Source organism: Nomascus leucogenys, chromosome 14 (assembly GCF_006542625.1).
Source record: "Nomascus leucogenys isolate Asia chromosome 14, Asia_NLE_v1, whole genome shotgun sequence".
Taxonomy (NCBI): domain Eukaryota; kingdom Metazoa; phylum Chordata; class Mammalia; order Primates; family Hylobatidae; genus Nomascus; species Nomascus leucogenys.
The window spans coordinates 36,844,081-36,870,987 of NC_044394.1; the positions used below are offsets into that span (position 1 = coordinate 36,844,081).

At 59.0% G+C, this 26,907-nt stretch overlaps 1 protein-coding gene across 2 annotated transcripts; it reads right to left on the minus strand.

The window, feature by feature from the left end:
• Positions 1-1,457: 1,457 nt before the first annotated feature.
• LOC100584815 (cytochrome P450 26B1) lies at positions 1,458-20,113 on the minus strand. Of its 2 annotated transcripts, XM_003262537.4 has the most exons (6): positions 19,857-20,113; positions 16,193-16,417; positions 7,335-7,610; positions 6,954-7,109; positions 5,255-5,539; positions 1,458-4,853 (listed from the first exon to the last, which is right to left on the minus strand). In XM_003262537.4, exons 1-6 carry the CDS (start codon positions 20,058-20,060, stop codon positions 4,461-4,463), a joined length of 1,539 nt encoding a protein of 512 aa, XP_003262585.1. In that variant the 5' UTR covers positions 20,061-20,113; the 3' UTR covers positions 1,458-4,460. The 2 variants fall into 2 exon arrangements, with proteins under 2 accessions (XP_003262585.1, XP_012356576.1); XM_012501122.2 differs by lacking the exon at positions 16,193-16,417.
• Positions 20,114-26,907: the final 6,794 nt, after the last annotated feature.

The following is a 26,907-nucleotide window of genomic DNA, read 5'->3' on the forward strand; positions in this document are numbered from 1 at the left end:
TCTGCTGCCACACGGGACATTCCACCAGGAGGGATGGAATTTACTCTCTGGAAAACAACCGCCTTTCTTGGCACGACTCCCTGCGGAAGCTGGGGCTTTTCACTGCTTCTCAGGAGACTGGGGGCCTCTGTCCGAGGGAGCCCCTTGGAGTGGGCATGTGCGGGTGGGGCAGGCCACCAGTACTACCTTCTGCTTTTTGTGGCTTTAGGAAAGTCCCCCTGCCCCTTTCCCCACCCTGGGGAGAGTGGAGGATTGGGGCAGCGTCACAGTGCGGAGGAGAAGTGAGGCAGAACGGACGCCAGAGCAGGTGAGCTGGGGTTAGGGTTGCTGAGCATTCTGCTCTGGTGACATTGCTCCGATGCTGGGTACTTCTCTTCTGGGTGGCCAGGCTCCGAGACCTAGGCAGAGCAAGGCCCTACACCCCAGGGTGTGCCTGGGCCAGGGTGCTCTGAGCTGAGGTTGGGTCTGACTGACTGTATGGAAAAGAAACACTGCAGCCGCAAAAAGGCTCTTCTCAGGTCAGCTCAGGGGTGGGCCTTCCCCCTCAGGCTGTGGGGATGGGACAGGGCAGGGCAGAGGCTGGGGCCAACCTGGCCACGCTGCAGCCTTTCCTGGTTCCCAGTGTGCAGCTCCAGGGGCCGAGGCTCTGTCTCTCGTTGCCCTCCCTCCCCACCCACAGCCCCTCAATCCCGGGAACCACCTGGGGTTTTCTCAGCACTGAAAGTCGTGCCCGTCACGGGTCCTCACCTCAGGCCTCTGTGACAGTCAGGCTGTGGATCTTTCCATGAAATGTGATCATCGGCGAAAGAGGACAGGGTTTCAATCCTCAAATAGGCCTGGAGAATGCTGCAGCCTGTGTTCACCCCACACTCTACTGCCCTTGAGGCTACACATCCTGGGGCTCAAGGTTCTGACAAGGCCTGCAGAAGGGGAACCAGGATGACTGTGTTTAACGCATTTCCCAAACTCATTTGATCATGGAATCTATGTGATCCCACAACACCCATGAAACAGGCTTTGAGAAGTGCTGGCATGGGACGCGAGCCCAGACGTCAGAAGAACTGAATTCTGCTCCCTAATTTGCCACGTGACTATGAGTGTCCTCGCTCAAGTTAACAAGACAGGCTCAGAGCTCTCGGTCCCCCTGTCCAGCCTCGAAACACCTGGCACAGCCAGCCACGGCCACACTCGGAGCATCCTCCCAGCTGCCCCTCCCCCAATAGGCTGACCGGTTCTCTCTCTCCCTCCCCAGGGAACCTCCTCCTCCCAGGACTCTGTCACAGACCTCTGTGCCTGCATGCAAGGAATGGCAAACTGGCCTCACGGGACAGTTTTAGGGAAGAACTTCCTAACTGACAAGGTGGATGGGGTGTTGCTGATGTGAACACAGGTGGCCGGGGAGGACTCTTTCAGTAAGGCTGACAAGGCAGAGAGCAGAGAGGCAACGGAGACGAGGGTGAGTCCCCACGGTTTATTATAGAAGCCTATAAAAGAGCCACATTGAGTATTTCCAAAATCACAAAATGCACGACATTCATTTTTTTAATATGCAACATGGAATATTATATACAGATTAAAACCACGACAGCAAAAACACTCACACGGTACCAGTTTCATATCAAAACAAAACACACAAGTGCTTTTTCAATATTAAAATGACTGTGATAAAAACATATTAATATTTTGAACCATGTTTACAATAGAGCAAAATTCATATTTTACTAAATAACAAATATTTAACAGCAAAAACTTTATACTAAATATCTATTTTGAATTATAACAAAAATAGTACTTATAATAGTTTATAAAGACAGACACAAAATTATAACATTTATGAAAAAAAAAGTTTGTGTATAAAATAATATTATAGCCATCTGGGCAGGGTCACGGTGGTGCCCAGAACACAAACGCCAGCGCCCAACATCGAAAGTGCTTCAATCTGCAAGCCCGTGGCAGGAAGAGTTTTGTGGGGTTTTGTCTTTTTAAGGTCAAGTTACAATAGTTAGGGATGATAAGTAAGAAATGTCACCCACCTAACGCTAGCTGTATGAAACACACACGCACACGCACAGACACGGGCATCTCGTTAGAGAGCTGAAAGGAGGGACCAATTACAACACAGGGATCCTGTCAGCCAGCCAGAGCTTTCTTCAGCTCTCTTCTCATTGCCTTTGAGACCCAGCAGGGCAAATGATCCTTCTTTCCTTCCTCACAGGGACCCCCCTCAGCTTTTCCTTCTCTGCCCCCTACCAGGCTGGCCACCCCCAGGGAAGGCCCCTGAGACCTCCCAGCCCATGCCCCCTGCCCCTCACCTGGACCAGACCCAGTGGGCTTGTCTGAAGTTCCACTTACTGCTCTCCTAGATACTCAGTCAAAAACAATTGGTTCAGGGCCAGCTGGATCAGTTTAAAGGCAAATGAACCTTCCGGATACTGGTTTTGTGTTGCGGGGAGGGGGTACCGGTTCGGGTGCACCATGTAGCTATGTTGCAAGCTTTGACAAGTCTTTACCCATTCTGGCCTGTTTTTCAGGATTGAGGATGACCAATTTTGCCAATAATGTCTGTTCCACACTGTTTTTTAGTAGTGGAAAAGTAGGAAATAAATGAAACATCTGAGACTCAGGGATTGGAGAGCAGTCTGTGTGGTATGGGCCCGTTCCTATAGTCTATCGTCAGGGTGGCTGTGAGTGGGGTCAGGGTCGGTCTGTGGGGCTGCCTACGGGATCTGGTCGGAGGGAGCCGCTGAGGTGCTCACAGCAGCGATAGGGGACTGGCATGTCCTTCATTCTTCTGTGTTTTCAATTTTCTTGTAAAGGGGATTCATTGCTTTTACAACATCAAAAACCAATAGAGAAACACAGAAAGCAAGGAAAAATCTGAAAACAGACACAATTGCTTAGAGACTCACCAAAGGCCCCGAAACCTTCCCCAGGAGGCATCCCAAATTGCCAACACTCAAAACGCCAGTGGCAGGAGCTACTCCTCTTTCACCCAGTCATCCCGACTGGCCAGTTTTCAACCCAATCCCCCTGACAAACCGCACGTAGCCGCCTCTTCAGCTCTAGCTGCGGCAGCCTTCCCGCAGCTGTCCGGAGACCACACAGGGCCCTGGAGTCAGCTCCCAGGCAGAACTGCCGCTGCGCTCACCTCCCACGCTTTCGCCTCTTCCCCACCCCTGAGCTGGGCTAAGCAGACAGTGGCATAGAGGTGGAAGGGACTTCAAGGACACCTTTTTCAGGGCGGAGGGCAAAGGGGGAGAGTTAAGGAAGGGAAGACGGAGGCCCTGGCTCCCCGTCAGAAGAACCCGTATCCTTCCCCATACTCACGCCTGGAGTCAGGGGCACTGGGGTGAACAGTGGCCAAGCAGGAAATTGTGGCCGCCTCCAAATCTACCTGATCAGGGTTTTTGACAGGAGAGGGAGGAGGCAATGGGCCACATTCCACCTCCACCAGGGACAAGGCAGAGGCACTGGACTTCAGTCTAGGAGTGAGGCTCCGAGATTAAACCCAAATAATGCCTGGAGCCGGGGAAGGCTTTCAACCCTAGGCCCGGGGGCTGGGTTTGACCAGAGACCCCTTCCTCTTCACTCACAGAAGTCTCGCCAGGACAGCTGGAACACAGGCTAGGGCGTGAAGGGGAGGAAATGTTCACTCCAGACCCCAGCATCCCCAAGATTCTCTAACACTGAATAAATATGGGGGCGGGTAGCACGTGAGCCGCGGGCCTCAGGCCCCTGTGTGTAACAGGGCCTGGTTCAGCAGGAGATGGGAAGGTGGGGGTGTCAGTGCACCTGCCCAGGGCCACCAGGGAGGATGCTGGGGAGACAGGGCCTGGGGCTCCTTTGCCCCAAGGTCAGAGGACAGAACAAGTAGCAGCAATAGGTAATTTCAAATGTCCAAACCAGTGAGGGAGGGTGGGAACGGGGGCACAGGAAAGGGCAATCTCCAGGTTGGAGGCAGGCCCCGCCCCGCCAAGGTTGACTCCTGTTCTGCTACCCAGGATGCTGTTCCTGGGCAGACGCAGTGGGGGCGCAGGAGGAGGAGACGCTGAAGAGTGCGCCAAAGGGGGCACCGCTCTTCCCCTCCCCCAGCCCCAGCTAAAAGGGTCCGAAAGGAACGGAGGGAAGGGAGCAGTTCAGAACATCACAAAAAACACTGTAGCACGCGCTGACACCTAACACCGTCATGGGCATGCAGAGCCCCCGCCACGCCCTGCCCAGGGGCTGAGCTGGTGGGAAATGGGGAGTGGCTGGAGGGAAGCTGGAGCCAGAAGGGGAGCCCCGCCCTAGGAATGGGGCCCACTGGCTTTGGGTAGGGTTTGCCAGGGATGGGGAGCAAGGGAGGGCAAGTATGGGGGCTACTCGCCCTGCCCGTTCCGGCCCCCTCCCCCACACAGGTTTCTACCTCCCACCCCCGCCACCCGGCTGCCTGGGCTGGGCTGAGGCGGGTGGGCCTTGGGTTAGACTGTGGCGCTCAGCATGGCCTCCGTCTCCGGCAGGATCTTGTTCTGGTTGGAGTCCAGGCCAAAGAACTTGACGCTGAGGCCGTCCACGGGGTGCAGGACGGGGACCAAGGTGATGCGGGGGAAGGTCCGCGTGGCCAGCTCAAAGCGGCTGGTGCTGGCCAGCTCCACCGCCAGCACCTTCAGGAACAGCTTGGCCAGGTGCTTGCCCAGGCAGGTCCGGACACCGCCGCCGAACGGGAGGTAATGGAAGCGGCCGTCCTTGTCTTCGCTCCGCGCCTGGCTGAAGCGATCGGGGTCGAACACATTCACGTCTTTGAACACGGGCGCTGTGTCGTGGGTGTCCCGGATGCTATACATGACACTCCAGCCTTTAGGGATCTGGAAACCCTGGAGCAAGATGGGGGCCGAGGAGCGGGTGGTGAGAGCCGGAGGAGTCCACGGAGGGCCCAGGACTGCCCCCTCCCGGCTCCACCCCAGATGTTCAAGACCCGCCCCTTCCTAGAGACACCCCACTGTGGTCCCCAAGGCCTGGCAAGCCTGCCCCACTCAGCATGTTAGTCCAAGCCCTTATTTGTAGATGTGCACGTGACTTCACATATGACACCCAACTTGGCTTCATCTGATGCATTTGGGGCGCACTTCTCCCATCAGACTGAAAGCTCCCAGAAAGCAAGCACTCTTTCCCCATCAGGCCTGAAGTCCCTGAAATGGAGACTGGTCCCCCGCCTTGCCCCTATCCCAGTGCCCCCGCTCCCCCATCACCCCCGGCGCCACAGGCCCAGCCTCACATCGAGCTCGAAGGTCTGCAGCACAGTGCGGTAGCCGCCGGAAATGGGCGTGAACAGGCGCATGACCTCCTTGATGACACAGTCCAGGTAGCGCAGCCCACTGAGCGTGTCCAGGCGCAGTGTGCCCTCGCAGGGGCAGCCGCCGCTGTGCAGGATGCCATGAGCCCGCAGCTCATCCCGCAGCTTCTCCAGTACGGTGGGGTGCTTCAGCAGCTGCATGATGAGCGAGGTGCTGGCGCTGGCCGTGGTGGCATAAGCCGCAAAGATCAGCTCCAGGGTCCCATCCTGCAGGGCACAGAGGAGAGGCGTTGTTGGAGGTGTGGGTTCGGCCAGGCAGGGGCCACCCCATTCAGCCAGTGCCCCATGTGCCCAGGTCATCTGTGCTGGGCCCTGCCTGGTTCCTGCAGTGAATTCTGCTTCCTCTGAGCTTCATGTTGCCCGGGCATTAGTGTCACGATGGACACGGGGGTCACAGCCAGTCCCTGGCTGGGCAGAAGACACAACTGCTGTGACCAAGGGCAGAAGCACTGGCTTAGAGTCCCTTGGAGTGGAGCCACTTCTCACTCACTGCTGGGTTCCTGGGCCAGCCCCACAGGCCTGATATGCAGTGGGCTCACAGGAGAAAAAGAACAAATCCTAAGAAGCCAGGCCCTGCGCAGCAGGTGTGCATGTGTATGTGTCGGGGATGTGAGTCTAAACCCGGGCCTTCCCACTCCCAGTGCCAGCCCCTTCCTCCATCGCAGGAGGAGGGCATTCAGTGGGTGATCAGGGAAGCCAATGGGGTCTGGGAGGGAGCCTGGGGCCACTCCCCTGGAGACCTGGGATGAGGCTGAGGGGAGGTGACCTCCAGGGGACCTAAAGACCCCGCCAGGGCTTTCTGGGGAGCAGGACACCAGCGCCATGGGTTCCCCATAGAAAGGCCCCAGCAGGCTATCTCATAGCACACCCTGCATTTTACAAATGTGGACTCTGGGCCCAGAGAGGGCAATGAAGGGACCTGGGTCCATTACTGGCCATGGCAACATCCATAAATCACAAAGCTTCTTGTAGTGGAAAAGCCACTCCAGCTCTTCCTAGCTTCCCAGGAAAGAAGTTGGAGCTAGAATATGGGGAGGCAAAGATAGTGGGCAGGGGAGGCTGCAGTGAGTGTCCATGGGCACCCAGCAGTGGAGCAGGCCTGCAGAGCCCAGGTGGGGATGGGCGAGTGAGCCCTCCTCAGGTGAAACATCCACCTAAAGCAGGGCAAGCAGGTCCTGTGTGGAGCACAGCTGGGATCCCCAGGGGCCCAGGGGGCGAGGGGGAGGGTGGGAGGGCATGCAAATTGCCAGCAACTTGAAAAGGCTGGGGGTGGGGGAGGATACCTCACATCCAAATCTCCCCTGCTCTTCCCCAAGGGCTGAGGCTGGTGACAAGCAAGTGGTTTCCCCTTGTCGACCTGCATTTTCCTAGATGGCCTCCCAGGGATATTGGGACTAGGAAATGAACTGAGATCATTCCCAGGCCTGAGCTCCCTGCAGGCCATGGGGAGAGAAGGGAGGGCGCCCCACAGCATCCTGCACAGCAGGGGTGGGGACACAGTTTCCAGTTTCAAGGTCTCCAGCCACTGCTCAGAAAGTATGTGTGGGGCCAGACTACAGGGAAAGCTCGGAATGGAGCCTGGGTGCTGGTGCTGCCAGCGAGGGGCACACGCCCACCCCACCTTCAGCTCCTGCATGGTCATCTCCTTCCCATGCTCCTTGCTGCTCTCAATGAGGAGGTCCAGGGCGTCCGAGTAGTCCTTGCCCTGTGTGCACTGCAGCTTCTCCCGGATGGCCTTCTCCAGCCCCTTCTGCAGGATCTGCCGAGCCTGAATGCCCTGCAGAGGGGAGGGCTGTCACTCATATGGAAGGGCAGGCTCCCATCTGAACCTCGGGACCAGCAGGGACGACTCCAGCCTCCTAACCCCACGCTGACACCTCTCCCCTTTGTCCATGTGCTGTGTGCCTAGGTGCCCATCTCAGGGGTCAGGTCAGCCACCCACCCCCAGAGAGGGGGCTCATGGATGCTCCTGCTCCTCTCCTCCCAGGCCGTGGGTGCTCACCCGCCGGTAGCCACTGAAGGGCAGGTCGACAGGCAGGGAGAAGACATTCTCCACAAACTGCTGGTAGACCTCAAAGAGGTGCCCAAGGTCCTCCTCAGGGATGCTGAAGCCCAGCAGCACCCGGATGGCCATGCGGAAGGTCAGCTTCTGTGCCTCCTGGTACACGTTGATGGCCTCGGGGTGGCTGCTCCAGGCGCGCAGTGTGTCCTGGATCACCAGCTGGATCTTGGGCAGGTAACTCTCCAGGGCTTCATGGCTGAAGATCTTGGAGAAGACCTGGAAGGCAGAGAGGCAAGTGGGTGAGCTGATTGGCACAGCCCACCCCTGGCCAGCCCCTCACTCTGCCTGAACAATGAATGTGACTGGAGAGAACTTCAGCTTCCACACAATAGCAAAGACTTGAGAGCTGGGCAGGCCAGCTGCCAGCAAGTCTTTGGGGGATGTGGCTTGTGAGGGGCACAAGTGGGGGCTGAGCGGGGCCAGAGCAGGGAGGCTGCCCTTACATTGCAGAAGCCCATTTCGGAATCCCGGGACACAGAATGGAAGTGCCCGGGAGAAGTGGAGCACAGTCGTCGGACTGTACAGGGAAGTAGGGGAAGGCCATCAAGGGAAAGCTACTCCATGGGGGACAGCAAGAAAGGCTGAGACTAGACCTGAAGTAGGACTTCCTGGGAACCAAAATTGTCATTACTTGCTGGAAAACACCTACTGGGTGCAGATTCTAATAAGTTTATTAACAGCTGTGCCATGAAAAGGTCTTCAGTGTGGCCAGGTCCAAAAGCAGGGGGAGATGGGGGCAATGGCTTTCCACCCCCAAAGATCATAAAGACAAACAGAAGCCCTGTGACTTCCCTGCATCTTCCAGGGCCATTGTAAGCAGCCAGTGAGTCCTGTTTCCACCTCCTTGTCTTCCGTCCTCCCAGCTGGCTGCACAGCCCCCTTTGCCACCCTCCTCACTCAGGACTCCCCCGCACAGGTTTTCATGTGTGGAGGAGAGGGGAGCACGTTAGTTTATTTACCAAAAGCCTGTGGGTCTCGCTCATAAGCAGCAACCTCCATCCCACCAGAGTTCAGATGAGAAGGGGGAGCACCCCTGCCACCAGCACCAAGCAAAGGCTGGGAGGGGAGGGACAGTGCAGAAGAGGGAGCCATCCCACCCCATGCAAACCACACACACGCGCCGCCCTCCCCTACTGCCCCCCCAAACACAACCACCGCACAAACTGTAAATGTGAGAATTTCCCCTGCAGTCAGCTCGGGGAGGAAAGGTAACATTTTCCTGGCCTGGGCCCTGCATGGCTAATGGGAGGGCTGGTTTGCAGAAATAACAGTGCTGGCCCTTCAGTGGCCCAGCCAGGCGTTCACAATAGCACTTTCATTCCGAAATTCCCAGTGGAGGGAAGGAGGGAGGGCAGGAGGCCGGCGAGGGGCAGAGAGGCCTGCACTGTTTGGGGCCGCTCCTGCTACAAAGGGACAGCTGAGAGGTAGAAGGACGATAGGAGGTCGCCTGGGTCAGCCCAAGCCCAGATGGGTCATTCACACCTTGCCCAGTTTTGGGGGTCTGAGAGAATTTCCAGGGGACTCTAACTGCTGCCTCCCCTCAGAGAGTGATGGATAAAGGCAATGCTTGTTTGCTTCAACCCCCAACCCTCATGTCCTTAGGATTCCAGGTTCAGCCCTTGGGCAAATGAAGGGTCTTGGGGGAATGAGAAGGGGCACTTCTAGAGACCAGCACTGACCAATGAAGGGCCCCTTACAGACAGCAGAGAGCCACGGGGTGGGCAGAAAGCAGCGCACAGGAGGGAAAAGTGCATCAGGAATCAAGACAGGGGCAGGAAAATCACTCTGCGGCTACCAGTCCTCCATGGTGGGACAGGGAGGCCAGAGGTGGGACAGGGAGGGCCAGAAAGGTCATACCTGGCCCAGAAACAGCCAGCCCAGGACGGACTAGGGGTTCTGTCACGGAGAGTGCAGGGTAGGGGCTGGCCAGGGCCCCCAGCACGTGGCAGACCTCCTCCTCCTGCCTCTCACCAGGTGCCCTGGAGGCCATGCCCACCAGGCCCAGCCAAAGTCGAAGCCGGTGGGCTCTATGATGCAGTGGGGTGACGGGAAAGGGGCTGAGTTGTAACTGTGTATCATCCAGCAACTTACAGTGTGATCATGGCCAAGTGGCTATCCGCTCCCCCAAGCCTCAGTTTCCTCATCTGTAAAACAGTGAGGTGGAACCAGGTGGCCTCCCTTCAATCCACTGAGCACCTAAACACCAGCACCCACCTGCCCCTAAGCAGATGCTATCCCTTCAAAGCTGCCCAGAACTTGGCAATGCTGGAATCCCCTGGGGAGTGCCTTCCAGCCCCCACTCACACACCCCACGTGGGCTATAGTGGCCCAGGAGGGGCCATCCCAGGGTTTCAAAAGGGGGAGCAGGCAGGGCCCCCACCTCACCCACAGACAAGCCCTGCCCTGCCCTGCCCCGTGGGTTCCGTTTCCTGCGCCCTCTAGCGATGGCTGGTTGAACTGCTCCTTCTCAGGCCTTGGGGGCCCTAGAGGGCAGGCAGGGACAGTCTAGGAAGGGCCCTTACAGACAGCAGAGAGAAGGGCCCCGGGAGACCTGGGACTGAGAGAAGGACTCCAAGGGCAGGGGTCAGGACCTGACCCCTGGGGGGAAGGGGCCCATGGGCAAGGCCAGGAGCTAGAATGAGCCGGAAAAGCCACTGCCACCCTGCACCTGCAGGCCCCTGGGGCTGGGGCTTCTAAAAGGAAAGTGAAGGCAGGAGCAGGACACTGTCTTGGCCGGCGTCTGACTTGCTGAGTGACAGCCAGCAGGCCGCTGCCCCCCCTGGAGCTGTTTCCCTGCTGGGTTCATGAGAGGCCCGACTGGCCGTTCTGAGGGCCCTTCTGCCAGGCTGTCCATGACGCTCCTCAGAGCCCACCGTGAGGTGGAGAAACTGCCCAAATGAGAAGGCCAGCAAAGGTGGGTGGAAGGCACACTAGCCCCAAGGGGCTGGGCTCAGAGGTCACCAAGTCCATGCCCCTGGCTCTTGCCCAGCTGCTCCACAGGCATAGGGGCCTCCCAGGCCCTGGGAAGCCTCCAGAGCCTCATGCCTGGGTCTGTGCCCGGGGGTAACAATGCAGGCACTTCCCAAAGCCGGGGCAGCTCTGAAACAACCACCCACCACAAAGGACGGGCGGAGGCGGAGGCACAGGCTGGGGCACAGGGCAGCCAGGGCGGCGTCAGGGCGGGCTGGGTCTGAGGCCACCGCCTGCTGGGGTCAGGACTCGGGCACACTGGGAAGGTGCCGGGGAGTGGCTCCCTGTGAAGAGAGGAAGGGTTCCCGGCCCGGAGCTACTTCCCTGACCACAGGCATCGCAGGAGCCACGGCTGCTTTGTTTCCTTCTGGGGCTTCCCTCGGAATTCCCAAAAGTCAGCCAAGAATGCTGGACAAAGGTCACTGGGAGCCAGCCCAGGCCCAGGCCAAGCCCTGCAGAGGGAGTGGCAGGTATGGACTCCCCACCAGGGCTGATGCCGGCGGAGAGCAAGGGCACTGTCACAGGAGCCCAGGAGCACCTGTCCAGGTTTACCTGCTGCAGCCCCAGAGGCTCGGGCAGGAGGGAGGAGGGCACTCGCCTTAAGGGATGGCCTTGGGTAACTCCCTGCCAAGCCCCCAAGGACACAATAGGCTCATGGTTCTCTTGACACCCTTGGTTCTCTCCCTCCCTCCAGAGTGGGAGCTGATCCCACAAGGGTCTAGGGGCACCGCCAGGGGCTTGTGAAGGCTCAGATTCCCTATCATTGTTTCTACAAACGCATTCTCCCCAACCAGGCCTCCTCGCCCCTCCTGCCTCTCACCCAGTGCCCTGGGAGGGGAGTTGCTCTGTGAACCCCCGTGGCCCTTCGTGCTGCGCTTGCTCAGCCAGATAGCCTCCCCCTTCTCTGCTGGCAGGTGTGGACAGATGGACAAATGGATGGGCAGTAGGAGCGGGTAGAGCCGGAGTGGGGACCCACTGCCCAGGCCAATGACTCAGACTGGGAGGAATGGAAGCGGCTGCCCAGGAGGGATGGGGGCCTGGGCAGGCCACCTGGCCAAGCCACCGGAGCCTCGGACTGCAGAGTGGAAAGAATAACAGGGCAGGCAGCCGCTGAGGCAGCCGTCCGCACAGGGGTGACGCCAAGGTGTGTACTTTATATTCATGCAAGGGGGGCAAGAGAGAACGTCATCTTCCCAGCTGCCTGGCTGCCTCAGCTTCACCCTGGCCCAGTGGAAATGCCAGGCAGCTTCACCCAGAACTGGAAATGTCCAATCCGGGTGTGTGGGGCTGGGTACACTCAGCCCCTCTGGTTTCGAGGAGGCTGGCCCTTGAGGCTGGCCCTCAACAGGCTCCAGCAGTTGGAGCAAAGCGCCTGCCCGCGATTTCACTCCAGCTGTGATCATCTCACCTGGAGACGTGCTCCCCACTGCCCTAACTCTTCCACACATACCTACAGCACAAGGTGGGCAAGGTGGGGAGGGGCGGGCAGCACTTGGCACACACCTGCCAAGCCACAGTATCTGAGATTTGCCCAGCCGCTCTTACCTCTGCTGCTTCCAGCCACCACGAACGCCCCCTTAGAAAGCTGTGGATGGGGAGGGGCCTTCCCAAGGTCACAGCCCAGAGCGTGGCTGGCCACACCCACCAGAGGTCCTGAACTCCCTGCCTCCCACCACTCCAGACTCCACAGAGCTGCCCTCTGCCAGCCCTGGTGGGCTCTGAATTTATCCAAGGGTCCTGAAGGGGATCGTCCTCTACGGTGAAGTCCCCTCTGAGGGTGAGGCCAGCTGTCCCTGCCACTCTGGTGTGGTCCTGGCATGTCTCAGGGCCCTGCAGCTGCTTCCTTTTAGGCTTAGGGAACCAGGACAGATACAGCAGCCAGCATGGGGGGCCCAGGGCCAGGGCAGACCCCACCGAGCCTTCCCACTCCCTGCCAAGGCCACCTTCATCTTCCAAGGCTGGGAGAGTGAGCAAACACATCAGCACCACAGCCTTGGACCCCTCCCTGCCTTGGGAGAAGGACACAGAAAGGAGGGACAGAGGGAAGGGCTGGGCCCTGCATCCAGGCCGCCCACCCTCCTGCTGCCTGGCACAAGGGCATGCAGAGGGAGGTGCCCACTCCCAGGCGCCCTGGCAGCTGACCGTGGGCTCCCTCCCCCACTGACCTTCAGATAGATCTGCTCCTGCTACCCGCCCCCCTCAGCAGCCCCTGTGCCCACCCGCTGGTGCTACAGTAACTTTTGGGTGAAGGACTTGTGTTGAGAGAACAAAGGCGTTGTGCCTATGCCAAGGGGCTGGGGCAGGGCTCCCAGCAGCAGAGCTGCCTGTCTGTGCCACTGGCCTTCCATCCAACGCAGGTTGGACCTTCTGCCCTGAGCTGAGCCTGGTGGACATGACTGTGTAGCCAGAGGCTGTGCCTTGGTCCAAAGGCCTCCTAGAGTCAGGTGTGGGCTAGCCTTCCCCAGGACCCCACAACCATGGGTCCTCCTGGCACCGTCCTCCTGCTGAGGCACCTCCTGCCTTCTCCATCCCAACACAGACCCCAGGAGCACAAGGTTTCCAAGATGGGGCCAAAGGTCAGGGATGGTGGGTGGACAGGCAGGGTTTCTTGACCTCTACCTCCAAAGCCTAGTCCCGCACCTTGGCTTCAGGCCCAGAAGGTCCTGTAGGCAGGGGTATGGGTAGAAGGGGCAAGACTATCACTTCTGAGGTCTCCCCAGTCCAAGGCTAAGTCCCTCCCCTGAAATGCTCTCCAGGTTCCCTGGAGGGTATCTCCAGGCCACTGTCTGGGGTGCGCTGAAGCTGCTGGCCTCTTGGTGCATTGAGGTCCAGTCCTATCTCCAAAGGAAAAGAGGAGAGGCCCAATCCTGGTGGGTAGAGCTGGGCACAGGAAGCTTCTAGAACGATTCTGTAGCTCCTTCTCCATGTTTTGGACAACTGTCTCACCCCTACCTTCCTAACCAGACTCCATCTGCCCTTCTATGGCAATACTCCAGCCACTCTACACACAAAGAGGGATGGGGTCCCTCCCCCATCCATCAGATACACCCCAGGCCCTGGGCAGGGGAAGGGTAACCCAGGAGGAGGGAGGGAGTCTGAGGCCCTGGCTGCAAGGACACAGGCCTGGCTTCCAGAGATGATTCTGTTAGACTGGGCAAGACTTTCTGGACTTTTTCCCTGGCAACCCCACCCCTGCTGGCCCAAGACCACCAGGGCAGCCAGGGCAAACACCTGGAGCGCAGTGATGGCAGTGAGAAGCCCCCTCCAACACATCTGGTCAGACCTCCCAGAGGCGGGGTGGGCCACCAGCCCCAATGGAAACAGTGACGCTCCAGTTCCCCACCAGCCAGGCCCCAGCACACCTGGGCCCCACTTCCCGCACGTACCTCCTAACCAGGCCAGTCCTGGCCCAGCAGCCCACACTGCAGCCAGGCCTCTAACTGCAGCATGGACTGGATAAAGAGGTGTGCATGGCACACAGCAGCCCCCACCTTGGCCACAGTGAGTCCACCAGGCCTTGGGTTCAGCAGATGAGCCATTCTCTCCAGGACCAACATGGATATTTAGAAACAGTGGCCCTGAGTGTTCTCCTAGCCTCCGGCTAGATTCTACCTACTTAGCCCCAGGACTTTCATGGAGTTCAGTAAACTGAAATCATCAGTTAGGGAGATTTGGGGGGAAGGATCCTTTCATCTGGCTGACTACCCATTTCTCATTCGACCCTCCCCGCCAACATGCCCCACGTGGCAAGCATAAAACTGCTACACACAAAGAGGGGGCCCTGCATTTGGCTCTCAGGCCTCTGGCAGGATGAACCAGCTTCTGGTGACTCCCCACCCACCCCCAGGGAGCTAAAGGACCGGCTGTTCTGAATAGCGAGCCATCACGCCTCAGCCAAGGCTCTCAGTTTCTGCCCCGACCCCAACCCCAGCCCTCCCCATCCCTCCCCCCCCCATTCCTGAGGCGGGTCATCTGCACCCTCCCTTCCTTCTCCCTCCCCTCTAAATGGACAATGTAGGCCAAAAAACCTTGGGGCTTTCCAGGCAAGCCCTTCCCAGCCAACACCTGGAGGCCCGAAGCCAAGTCAGGCCCAGGGTGGGTGGAACCCCAAGACAACGCCCTCACCCTGAAGCCCTCTGCACCCCAGGCTCTCACACTCTGGTCCTGGCCACACCTCCTTCCTCCCAGCACTCACTGTCCACCCCAGCTTCCAGCAGCCCCAGGCATGCGGGACAGAAGAGGACTCTCCTCCGGGGCCCAGAAACTATTCCCATGGACGCTGCAGTCCGGTGTTGCAGGCTCTCCCCGAAATTTTCTTTGTCTCCTGACCTGGTTCAAGTCTCATTCAACCGCTCTACGCCTCAGTGGCCCCTTCCATGAAAAGGGGACAATAATACCCCTCTGGCCAAAGCCTCTGTAAAGCAGAGATCAGGAAGCAGCCATCTCTTTTGGAGCTGAGTCTCCGCTCTCCTCGCTCTTTGGAATGGGCCTCTGGTGGAGTCGCAAAGGCTGAGGGAAAAATAACTGCCCAACAACTTTGAAAAGCCGAGGCTTCATTCCGAAGCCTCCAGCCCCTCCCAGCCACTCCCCAGAACCCCTCTCCCGCTGCCCCCAGGCTGTGGTAACTGCTTCCAGCTAGGAGTGGGGCAGATGGAAGAGGGGACTTTGGGAGCCCCTTTTCAGTTCCTGAAATACATGCTGTATAAGGGAACGGGGGTGGGGGCAGGGATGCAGCCCAGTCTCCTCGGTTTGACCGCTCCTTCTTTTGTCTGCCGTTAAGAATTACCCTTCACAGGCTGTTCAGAGAAGGTCAAGTGCTACAGGATGCGTCGGCTAGTAGAGCGCTCCCCACCTTCGCCAAGACCACAGCACTGCGGCCCCTGACGGAGGGAGTCCGCCTCCCCACCTCCCCGGTCTGCCATCGCTCCGGGACAGGAGGCTGCCTCTCCCTTTCCTTAGGTTTCAAACCTGGGTGGGTCCTCTGACCCAATGGAAAAAAATGGAGTGGGGGAGGTCGCGCAGCCTCCCTCCCGGCGGCTTCGGGCCCGCCCGCTGGCTCCGCTTTCGGGTTACTGCAGTTCAAACAGCACGTGCCGCCCGCGCTGAGAGCCTAGCGCAGCCGGGAGGGGCGGGGGCCTGCCCCGTGCGCGCCTCCTCCAGTCGCTCGGGAAATCCAAGGGATAAACACCCACTTTCCCTTCCTCTTTCGGAGGGGTGGGTGCGCTTTCATCCCCGCTCCTGCCTCGCCTGCTCTCCCCCCGCCCGCCCTTCCCCCACTGCCCAGGCCCGTGGGCTCTCTGCGGCCCAAGGGTCGCCGCACCTTTCTCTGACCAGGCCCCGCCACCGCAGCCCACAAGTTGTCCCCAACCTCCACGCGCAGCCGTCTGCCCGTGCCTCCCTTCAAGCAGCCTGTGGTGGGAAGGACAGCTTTGATTTTAGAATGATCGGTCTCCAGTCCTCGGAATTCCCTGGGAAACGTGGCGAAAAGGCGAACGCCGGCCAACTGTCCCGCCCCCTTCTTTTTCCAGCTCTGTGGAGCAAGGCAAGGACAGGCTTTGGACACCCCAGCCCCCTCACGCTCAAGCTCTTCCAAGCCACCGTTGGGGTTGCCCACGGCTCAGTCGGCCAGCAGGATAAGGGACCAAGAGGAGGCCGGAGCAGGCCCTGGATCCGGACTCGAGGCCTTGTCGGCGGGGAACTGCGGAGTCTTCAAGCATGGTGTGCAAAGGGGGGCATAGATTCGGTAGGGGACATTCCCCGGGCTCCAGGAACTCCTTGACCCGAGGTGGGGGAGGGAGTGCGCGGAAGAAAAGGGGCAGAGTTCTTACCTTGCGCTTGTTGCGGTGGATGTCGCCAATGGAATTGGACACCGTGTTGGGGCCCAGCAACATGCGGGTGCTGCGAGGCCACTCGGTGCTCACGAGGTGGTGCTCGCCCATGAGGATCTTGCGCACGTTCTCCGCGCCGGTCACGCGTATCAGCGGCCGCCCCAACAAATGCGTCTTGAACACGTTGCCATACTTCTCCCTCCGCGATGACTGGAAGCCAGAACCCTGCGGGAGCCACACCGGGGTCTCTCTCAGGGTGCACTTCTGCAGAGGGCCCGCGAGGGAGGGGCGGCGGACCCCAACCTGGGGTACAGTCACCTGCCCCCTCTCCCCACCAAACACACTCACACAGACAAGCACGCAGGTTTTATTTTTCATAGCGTGCACAAGAACTGGGAAATAGGGCCTAGAGGATAATAAATAATGCAAGGAGGCGGAGGCCCAGGGGCACCCCCAGGAGGCTGTTTTTTAGTAATGACTTTCGAGAGGAAAGAGGTATCCCGGACAGCTGGACCCGAAGCGGGAGTCTCCGCCCCCACCCACACCCCCCCCACCCCGCGATCGGGAGCCTCTCGGAATAAATATTTCCAGGCTCCGGGCCACGGGCTGGCGAGACCCCGCGGGGTGGCCGCAGGCCAAAGATTATTTATAGCGGTAAGCGGTCGGTGCCCGGAGGCAGCAACTACAGATGGGGGTTGGAGTTTCCTCCGCTCTCCGGTGTGGCCCGCGCAGGGACCCGGCGGCCTTCGGAGGACTCTGCAGGGCGGGGTCACGGGCCCAGAGCCGCGATTTTCCTAATGCATTTTGCCCTGGAAATAACGGAGACGGACTTTGGTTGCCGCCCTGGAGTTTGGAACCCGAGCGCGGGGCGGGGCGGGACCGGGCAGGGCGACCCGCGCAGGTAACCAGATCCCCGGTGGTGGCAGCGCGAGCCGAGGATGGCGGGGCCGGGGCCGGGGCCCGGCCGGGCTCTCGAAACGGCTGACGGAGCCGGCCCGGCGCGGGTACCGGAAACCGTGGAGACCTCAGAGGGGCGGGGGCAGGGGCGTCCCGCTCACCTTTGACGTCGGCACTAGTTACCCCACCCCACGTTAACCCTTCTCCTGCCGGGGCAGCACCGGGCGAAAAGGGGAGGGGCGCCACCTGTCTAGCCGCCCCGCCTGCCAGCCCACGAGCGTACCGACTCGAGCTCCAGATCTACCCGGTCCCGCACCCCCGAGGGGACAACTCACTCCCCCTATCCCGGGTTGGTCCCCCTCCTCACTTTCCTTTTTTCCACAGAAAACTACTTCCAACTAAATGTGCACACACCCCAGTACAGCCGAAAAGTGACTCTGCAGAACCCGGAGGCCTAATCACTTTTCCACATGCGCCTCCGGCCCCGGCGCGCGACGGGGAACGAGCCGGGAGCGCCCGCGTAGCCAGGAGGGGGGCTGGGCCGCGGAAACGCTGTCCCCCTCCCAGGCTGGAAGACTGGGAGAGTTCCCCACGCCGTGCAGCCCTTCTAGACGGCGTCTACCCCTTTAAGAAAAATCTAGGCGGAGGTGGGGTGCGACAGAAAGGGTGGTGAGACGAGGGTTTCCCTCCCTCCGTCTGCTATACCCGTCTCCCTCGCTCCGTCTCACTCTCCGTGTTTCCTCTCCTTCTTTTCCTCTGTTTTTCTTTTCTTTCAACACAAAAGTTGGGTTGTGAATTTTCCGAGGTCGCCGCCGCCTCGCCCCCACCCCCCGCCTCTGATCTGCCTAACTATAATTAAAGTGCGTTTTTTGTGGCATTAATAAAGAGTTATTTGTCCGCCGTTTCCACGGTCTTCACAAAGAGGACTTTCATAGGGGCGGCCGCTCGGGCCGCGAGTCCAATTTATACAAAAATGTTGTATTTTTAGCCCTGGGCTCTGTTTAGATGGCGCTCGGTGGAAACGGAGAGCCCTTGGAGGTCCCCCCGTAAAATCTGATAAATGACTCCGAAAAAATAACGCTGGGATTCAGAGGGCTCTCATTAACCCCTTAGGCGCTCCTGTACACGTACCCCCTATTTCCCTCCCCACCTCCAGATCTAGGGCCCCGGGTTGGAGGGATGGGGAGGCTTAGGTTTCCTCCTCCCTAACTTCTGTGCAGGTTGGACGCTGACCCCCAGGGGCTCTTGTGGGATTCGGAGAAAAGGTCATGGGGACCTGAGTGGGGGGTAGAGAGAGGTCAGGAAACGAAGTGGGGGTGGGTGGTGACAGACCGTGGATTCAGCAGACTGGCTCTAAAAGGCGGGAGCCGTTGCCCAAGTTATTTTATTTCCTAAATTCGCGGCCCAAAGCCTAGAGCACCGCTGCAGTTGACACTTTAAGTGTGGTGGCGAGGGAAAGGCTCTGGGGATTTCTTTGTGGGGGGTGGGGGGGTGATACTTCCATTGGTTGAAAGGACCCCCACCGCATTGCACGAACAACCCCAAAAAGAGATGGGCCGAATCCGGGACGTGGAAAGACCACAGGGCAGAGGAACTTCGAACCCCCTCCCGGCCCCCGCTCCGCTGTCACTCGTCCCGAGGCAGGGTGAGTGCGTGTGTGCGCGCGCGCGCGAGCGCGCGGATTGCACGCGTCTGTTAATTTCAAGCCAAGCTTTCGCACCTGTAAAACCACAGGTCGCAGCGCTCACCTTTCGCTTCACCTCTCTAGTGCGGGGATTGTCAGTTTCAGGACATCCCTGCTTGCCCTTAACAGAGCAAACGTGCATACACACAAATACACCTCCCGCAGTTACTGCAGAGGCGCTCCGCTCCCCCACCCCAAGAAGAAAACTGGTGGGTATCACATTGCAAATGCGATTGTCTAGCACTTGATGAGGTTAACTCCAGGTTAATCTCCCCATTACCTACCTGAGTCTGGTCCCTGACGCGCCTCACCCCCATTATCACCAGCAGAGTGGGGTTGTGCGGCATCTAACAAGCACACACGCACTCTCTCTCTATGGATCCCACACTCACCTCTCCCAAGTTTCCATCTCCTGCCAAACTGTCCCCACCCAATAAGTAAATAGACCCTTTTCCGCGAAAGCCTAGAGCCCTGGCTTCTCATTTTTCCTTGGGTTACCTTCTTCCTCTTCCACCACAAAACAGACACATTCGCGCGGACCGCGGACCGCGGACCAGGGCCACTGTACCTGGCGCTGCCGACGGCGCCGCAGGAACACAGTTTTACATCGGCAATTCAAGCTGCCACCAGCCCCCTCCTCTCCCGACTCAATTTTCGGCTCCCAGCGACACAGCCAACCCCAGAAAGCCGAGGGCGACTGGGGCTTCTAGCACCGAGGGGAGGCGAAAGCGGCTCAGGACCGGACGCTGCCCCGGGATCGCGCCGCGCTGAGTGCCCCCGGGGCGCTCCCCGCCCCCCTGCCAGGCCAGCCGCGACTCAGGCAAGTCCATCTTGGGAGCCCCCTCAGGTCCGGGAACCCCTCTTACCAGCCCCCTGAACCTGCGCAGCGGGCGCCAGTGGTCCCGGAACCGCGCTGCCGGCGGTCTAGGGAAGCTCGGGCTGCTGCGGCAGAGAGGAGGGAAGGGGCGGGGCGGGGACCAGTGCCTTCAGGCTCCCGGCGCCCCCTGGCCGGCCCGCCGCTCCGTCCGCCCCGCGCTCGCAGCTAGCGGACCCGGGAGAGCAGAGGAGCGAGCGCGCCCTTACCTGCAGCAGCCAGTGGCCGGTCTCTCCGATGAGCGGGAAGCCCATGGATCCCTTGGGGATGGGCAGCTTGCAGCTCTTGTCGCGAGTGGCGGCCCAGCGCAGCTGCCACAGCTGCTGCGACACGGCCAGCAGCAGCGTCACGGACACCAGGCACGCGGCGAGGGTGGCCAGCGCCGACACCAGATCCAAGCCCTCAAAGAGCATGTTGGCGGCCGCTCGGGGGATTGGCTGTGCCGGCCGCGACGGGGGAGGGGAGGGCCCGACGGGAGGGGACCGGAGCGGCGGGGGAGGGGAGGCTGCGGCCAGGGGTCCTGGCACCTCCAGCCGAAACAGAGAAGGAGGAGGAAGGGGCCAAGGGAAGGGGAGTGGAGGCTGCGAGGGGAGCGGAGAGAGGGAGGAAAAAAATTGCCTAAAAGAAGAGAGGAGACACGAGGCGACTGGGGTGCAACTTTGTTTGTTTGTTTGTTTGTTTGTTCCTTTATAGCGGTCTTAGGGGCTGCTCAAGGGGTGGTGAGATGAAGCCGTGAGTCAAGCTGGTGGGTTTGCTCTCCCCGCTACCATCACACTCGGAAAACTTTGGAAAACTTTGTCCAGAGGGAGCCTCTCTCTCGTAAGCCCCTTCCCCTGCTCGGAAAAAAAGAAGGGGGCAGAGAGCTAGCGGAGAGAAAGTGCAGTCGATTTGTCAAAAGTATTGCAGTATGGCCCCAAAATTCCTAGGTGAAAAAAAGAAAAAAAGAAAAAAAAATTCCTGAATCCAAAAATTCCAACGAACCCAGAAACTTTGGGGGCGAGGGAGAAAGCTCCCTGGCTGAGGCGAGTGGAGAGGCCGGAGCCCAAACGTCCCTGGGCTGCCCCGGTCGGCGCGCTCGAGCCCCAGAGCCGCCGCGGCACCCCCGAGGCAAGAGCGGCGGGCGCGGCGGTGGAGGCGGCGAGGAGGGCGCTGCGGCCAGAGCGCGGGTGCGGAGCCGGCGGGCCGCGGCCGGGACAGGACGCAGCCGGCGACAGAGCCCCGGGCGGGCGATGGGGCGGCGGCGGCGGCGGCGGCGGCGGCGGCGGCAGCGGGCGGGAGGGGTGAGGCGGGGTGGGGTTGGGGGAGGAGGTGGAAAACCCGAGCTGGGCTATTGTATCAATTAAGAAAAGGCAGTCCGTCCCGGGACGCGGTCTCTCGGCTCTGGAGTTGCTGCTGGGGGAAGAAAGGGGGAAAAAAGAAAGGAAGGCAAAAGGAATGAAAGAGGGGGAAAAGCAGGAGGCAGGATTTCAGGGCTGGTGGTTTTAAAAGCTTCTCTCAATGTGAATTTGAGTCCAAAGCGAGGCGATGCGTGTGTTTATATAGAGGCGGGAGGCTGCGCCGTGGGCGCCCCGCCAGCACCCCCCCACCCCCCACCCGCGCGCTCACAAAGCCGGAGGCGTGGTGAGAGGCCGGGCCCGCGGCCGGAGCTGGAGAGCGCAGCCCGGCCTCCCGCCCCGCCCTGGCCGCCCGCCGCCCGCAGCCCGCCCGGGACCCACTTGTAGCAGCCGCAGGATCAAACTCAGTTCACCTCTCGCCTCCTCTTCTTTCTCGCCGGCGTCTCGCTGAGCCCAGCGCCTACAGACGGACGAGATGAGACATACGCGCGCGCACCTACGCGCACACACACACACACACACAACACACACACGCGCGCACACACACACACACCACACACACCTCCGCACACACACGGTGCGCACTCGCTTAGTGCCTGCTTGGCTTCTAGGCTCCTTCCCTTCCTCTTTTCCTCCTTCCCAGGTCAGCGGTCCCCTCCTCCAGCTCCGAGCCAGTCCCTCCTGGGCTGGAGCCCCGGCAGCGGAGGTCCTGGCCCGACTGCCCCCTTGACTGGCAGGCGCCCAAAGCCCTCGAAACTGTGCCTAGGGTCCCGAGCTTCCAACCCGCGGGATCCCGCTGGCTCTTATCTCCAGGGACCCCTGAGTCACCAGTCCCAACCCCCTAAGCCAGATCCTCCATTCCTGATCCCTACATCCTCACACCTCCGATGCTAAGGTCCGCCCCCCAGCCATATGTCTCTTACCCTACGGAACCTGGAGGTTCCCCTGTACCCGTCAGCGTCCCAGGCTGCTGACTCTGCAGCCCCTCCTCTCCGGCACATCGGGACCCCCCTCCCCTGCTTTTGTAGTCCCCCTCCACCGCCCGCAGCGTCGGGGAACCCTGATACTGGTCCGGCAAGTGTCCTGCGCGGGGACAAACGCGGCGGCCCCGGTACCCAGAGGCTAGAGAAGACGGGCACAAACGTTCATTGATACAAATGAGTAAATAAACATGCTGGGTGAGCATGGCCACCTTCTCGGCGCTGGCAGCAGAGGGCCCGGCGCGCGTGCCTGTGTACAGTGTGCTTGTGGCCCGGGGCCGCACCTGTGTGTTCGCGCGCGTGGCCTTGCGTCTGCCCGACGTCTGAGGAGCGACGTGGTATGTCTGTGGGTTTGTGTATTCTTTGTAGAGCCATGAGCGTGTCTGCGCATCCGTGCATCTGTCATCTGGCCTCTCCTCCTGCGAGCCTGTGTTAACATGGAGCTGCCTACAGCAACCCCGACATTGGTCTAGCTAATGCCTGCCTCTCTCTCTCCCGTGCATCCTGCTTCCCTCAGCCCCCCTTGGCTCTGGCGTTCACTCTCGCACTCCCGGAGCCACAGTCGATATCCCATCTTTAGTTTAGAGTAGTGTGCGTGTCAACGATACTAGACTCCCTTTTTAACACCTTGCCTGCACCCAGTACGAGTTCTGCTTTAGAGTTCACGAGACGAGAATGTGTGTGAGCGTCTAAGGTGAGCGCAGATGTGTTGTCCCTCCCTGTGTGAGCGCTTCCGAGGCTGTCGTGGCAAGAGATCTAAACGCTGGTCTAGCTCCTAGCGCTGGGTCACCTCGGCTTCACTCTCTGCCCTGGAACCCCACCTGGTGGGCAGTTATAGTACTACAGATTCGGGGAAACAATTCCCTCTGCTCCCTTTCCGCACTGGCCCTTCCTAGTGGGAGATCAGCTCCAAAGGACCCGGTTGTAGGCTCCCAAGGCACCCCGCTCCTGTGTCAGTGCCCTCAGACTTCCACCCCAGGATGCTTGGGGCCAGACACTCACGAAGGCCCTGTCAGAATCACTGTGGTCCTGAAATAGGGAGCTAGGAAGCACCCTCGGAGCAGGGTGGTTTCACAAAACAGTCACATCTGAACAGGGCACGTCAAAGTGCCAGAGCCACCCCACACCCTATCTGACGATGAGGCTAACATAAAATGGGGTTGGGGGAGATTGTTGAGGTCTTGCCGGCTTGAAGAGCTCTAAGAATCTAGCCTGACCCCCAGACACAGCACTGGCCACAAGGTGGTGAAATGGGCAAGGTAACCCAGGAAAACTCACCTGTGGAAATCTCCATCTCCTAAAGGACAGACACGCACACAGCTTTATAGAGATGCAGATAGATGCACAGGCTGATACTGAGCACACACGCACACACACACACACACACAAAGGATCATTGTCACAGTCACGAAACACCCACCTTCCAGCCACCAACCCAAGAGACCACAGGAGGTGTCTGCCACGTGGAGATCACAGCCCCAGCAGTCCCCCAACATGCCAATTGCCTTCCTCCCATCCCTTTACTCCTGGGTGGGGGTGGCTTTTGTGCCCTTTTGTCCTCCGCTGCTCTGCCTCTTTTCCTGTTCGGGTATAGAGGAGGGGTTGGGAGGATCGTGGAGGAGAAATTCTGAGTCCTTACACCCTGTGCCAAGCGGGATCCTGGGGAAAGTCTGCAGGGATGGCACAGCCCCACAGCAATGGTCGCTGGATTTCCTAATTAGAACCGCCTCTCTGCTCAAATCTCAAAAAGTACTTTGGAAAGATGAAAAGGAGAGCATGGTACTCCACTCTAAGACTTCCTGGAGGTGCTATGGAGAGTGAGGGTGCTGAGACCATGGACAGGCTTGTGAAGAGGGTAGCTAGGACAGAGAAAGCTCGCAAACTGTCTTTGCCAGTCAAATTCCATCAGATGACTTTCTTTCATTAACCTCAGATAGACTTCTGACTCTGATCCCAGACAGAGCCCTGCTCCAAACCTCAGTCTAGCCTGTAACCCTGACCTAAAACAGACTCCTGAGTCTAATCCCAGAATGATCCTTAATCCTGGTCAATGACTGACCCTGTCTCAAAGTCCAGACTGAATCCCAGTACTACCAAGTATCACTTTGGCTACAAAAGTATGACCGGCCTCTTGTAGACTGCCCCAAATCTGGGGCACAGCTCAACCCCTGAGGTGCTGGGAGCACAAGTGTGTTCTGGGAGGGAATATTTGCCTCATTCTAGCCTTGGGATGATAAGCCTGTTGCCTAGTGGTCATCGCTCTCCCTCCGTGCTGGTTGTAGGAACTCCCAGACTGCTACCCGCCACCACACACACACACACACACACACACACACACACACACAGAGACAACTCTTTCCCATGGGCCCAGGTCATACCCCCAGGCTTCAGCTATTACCTGCAGTGCTGCAGTTCAGGGCCTGCTTCACACGACCCTGTAGCCTTTCTGGCACTTTGAAATCAGTCAGAGCAGCCTGGGACATGAGCAAGGAGATGCTGGTTCAAGTGGAGCTCTGCCTGGTGACATTTGCAGTCTTTGGCAGAAAGGGCCTGGGAAATACAGAAGGTAGGCCTCAGGCACTCAGAATACGCAGGCAATGGGCAAGCACAGCCTCTGCACCCACTTCCCTAGCTCAGAAAACACTGCATACAGGGGCAGGTCTGCCTAAAGTCCTGCTGCTCACAAAGACACAAAACTGCACAGCAGTGCTGTCTGCCCTGGACTTGCTACACCCAAGGGAATGAAGGCATTACCCCTTACAGGTCCCTTACATGCGTGCAGTCCTGTGTAGCCAGTAATTCTCTTCCACAGCTAGTATTTTATTTCAGTGAGATAAAATAGTGAGATAATACCATTTTTAGATATTAGATTTACGTGTTACATTTTGCATCAGTGAGAAAACGGGAGGGCCAGAGTCCCCCAATGCCCACCCCCGCCACACACACACACACACACACACACACGCACACACACACACACATTGTATTGTCCTGTTTCCCCTCCCACCACACGAGCACTCATCTCCAGGAGCCATGAGATCCTGTCCATACGGCAGCTTTCTCTTTGTTTAATGTCCACGCTTCTGACAACTAAAGCCGACAACAGAAGGAGCTGTCAATTTTACACTCAATTTTGTATAGTTTTGGCCTTGAATTTTTTCAGTTGATGCTAATTTGCTTTTTTTCCCCTAAAATCATTTCTAATTCCTCCACCCGGAGCCAAACAGAAAGGGGGAAAAAGTCCAGGATCAAGACGACCACTTGGCCCTAGTGGCCAGGGAGTCCAGAGAGCAAAGAGACCAGGAGGCAGTGAGCAGGAGGCAGGGCTGTGTGTTCAGGGACCAGCAGAGTTTGCTAAAGCCCTCCCAGCCTCTGGCCTGCACCTCAGGCCGTCTAGCCTGAGGGACAAAGCCCAGGATTTCACCTCAGGGAGCTCTTTGCTCTTAGTCCTGTCCTGCCTTACTGGCATGAAGGACTCCTTGGAAAACTCAGCTCCCAGCTCCTTCTCATTCTTCCCAGGGCCTCGGGCTGGCTCCCTTCTGTTCTAAGTCTTCTTGGTACGCTGCCTGACAGTGGCGGGGCCCTTTGCCTGCAAGATCCCAAGTCCCGTGGGGAAACGACATTTCTGAGGAGCTGTGGAGGAGAGGGACCTGGGGCGGCAGGTCCTGCCCAGACCCTTCTCCAGAGCCAGAGCAGAAACTGTGACTCCGGTGGGTCAGGGATTTCGCTTTCCCCTGGAACCCAGCTTGTGGCCCCAGATATTCATCCCGAGGTCCAGGTGCCTACCCTTCTCCCACTTTGTGCCCTCCCTCCAGAGCCGGCGCCGCAAGATCGGCAGCCCCCATCCAGTGCCCAGTCCTCAAGGGCAGCTTAGAGGGCGCTCCCTGCCTGTGCCCTGGCTGTTCTGACAGGGGCTGGGATCCCCGCTGTCCCGGCTGGGCAGGGATAGGGGTGTATGGTGGCACTCAACCCACCTCAGCTTGGAAATCACCGCGGTACCAGGAATTCTGCCTTTAGGGGCTAAACTCTCCTCCTCCCCCGACCCCTTGCAGCTTCGGGGACTCTGAGGCTGTGTAGAGAATTCATTGACCCCCGAAAACCACCACCTGCCAGAAACCCACCCAGCCCACCCGCGCCTTGGAGAGGCCATCCTGCTGTTTCAGTGCTGCTGAAACAGAGCTGGGTTCTGGGTTCTGTCTGTTTATTTCCTAAAGGCTGCCTTCTTCTCCTTCTTTGTTCGTTAGTGCCACTTGCTCCCACCCCACCCCCAGGTATCTTCAGATTTTGATTTCGTTTTGTTTTATAGATAACAACCACTAACCAGGCATCTCTACCTGGCAGAGCTAGATGCAGGCACAGCCTGGCCCCTCACTCCCAGCCCCTCAGAGAGGAACAGCGAGGAGGGAGCCCCTCACCCACTCCTCTGCAGCCTTCTACGAAGGGGGTGGCCTTTGGGAAAGAACTTTGCTTCTTTCTCCTTTGCCTGAATATGAAACAAACCTCACGTTATACCTCATCTCAGAAATCTCAGCTTCAGAGACTTGCCTCAAAAGGAATTTTCAAAAAGAAGTGGAAATACCCCCATCGTCCCCTGTCAAAGCCCCAAACTCAGTCCTTTTCCTCCCACCCCACACCCAACCCCAGCGAAAGCAATCCAAAAAAGGACTTGCCAATGGAGAGGACGGGTAGGTGCGAAGAACGCAACTGACAGCTGTGTCCAAATCAGCACTGCCTGGAAAAGAGTAGCCTGCTCAGTGGCAATGGGACACCGGCAGTGCCCCAAGCTGGCTGTGGCTGGCAGCGACACTGCCGCAGCGATGGCGTTCCCTCAGGCCCGGGGAGCCAAGAGCCCTTTATAGCCTGAACCCTGCCCTGGCACCGCCCACTGGGCGGTTGCAACGAGGGCCTGCAACTAGGGGAGTCTCTAGGAGCTGGGAGGGCATTCG

Bases quoted from the DNA above. Each gene is read 5' to 3' on its own strand.
- LOC100584815 (XM_003262537.4), bottom strand. From the start codon at position 20,060: ATGCTCTTTGAGGGCTTGGATCTGGTGTCGGCGCTGGCCACCCTCGCC. The intron at 7,611-16,192 runs GTAAGAACTCTG...TCTGCCTTCCAG, and splicing joins TCCACCGCAACAAGCGCAAG to GTCTTCTCCAAGATCTTCAG. The intron at 4,854-5,254 runs GTGAGGCTGGGC...ATCTTGCTCCAG, and splicing joins TGCAGACCTTCGAGCTCGAT to GGTTTCCAGATCCCTAAAGG.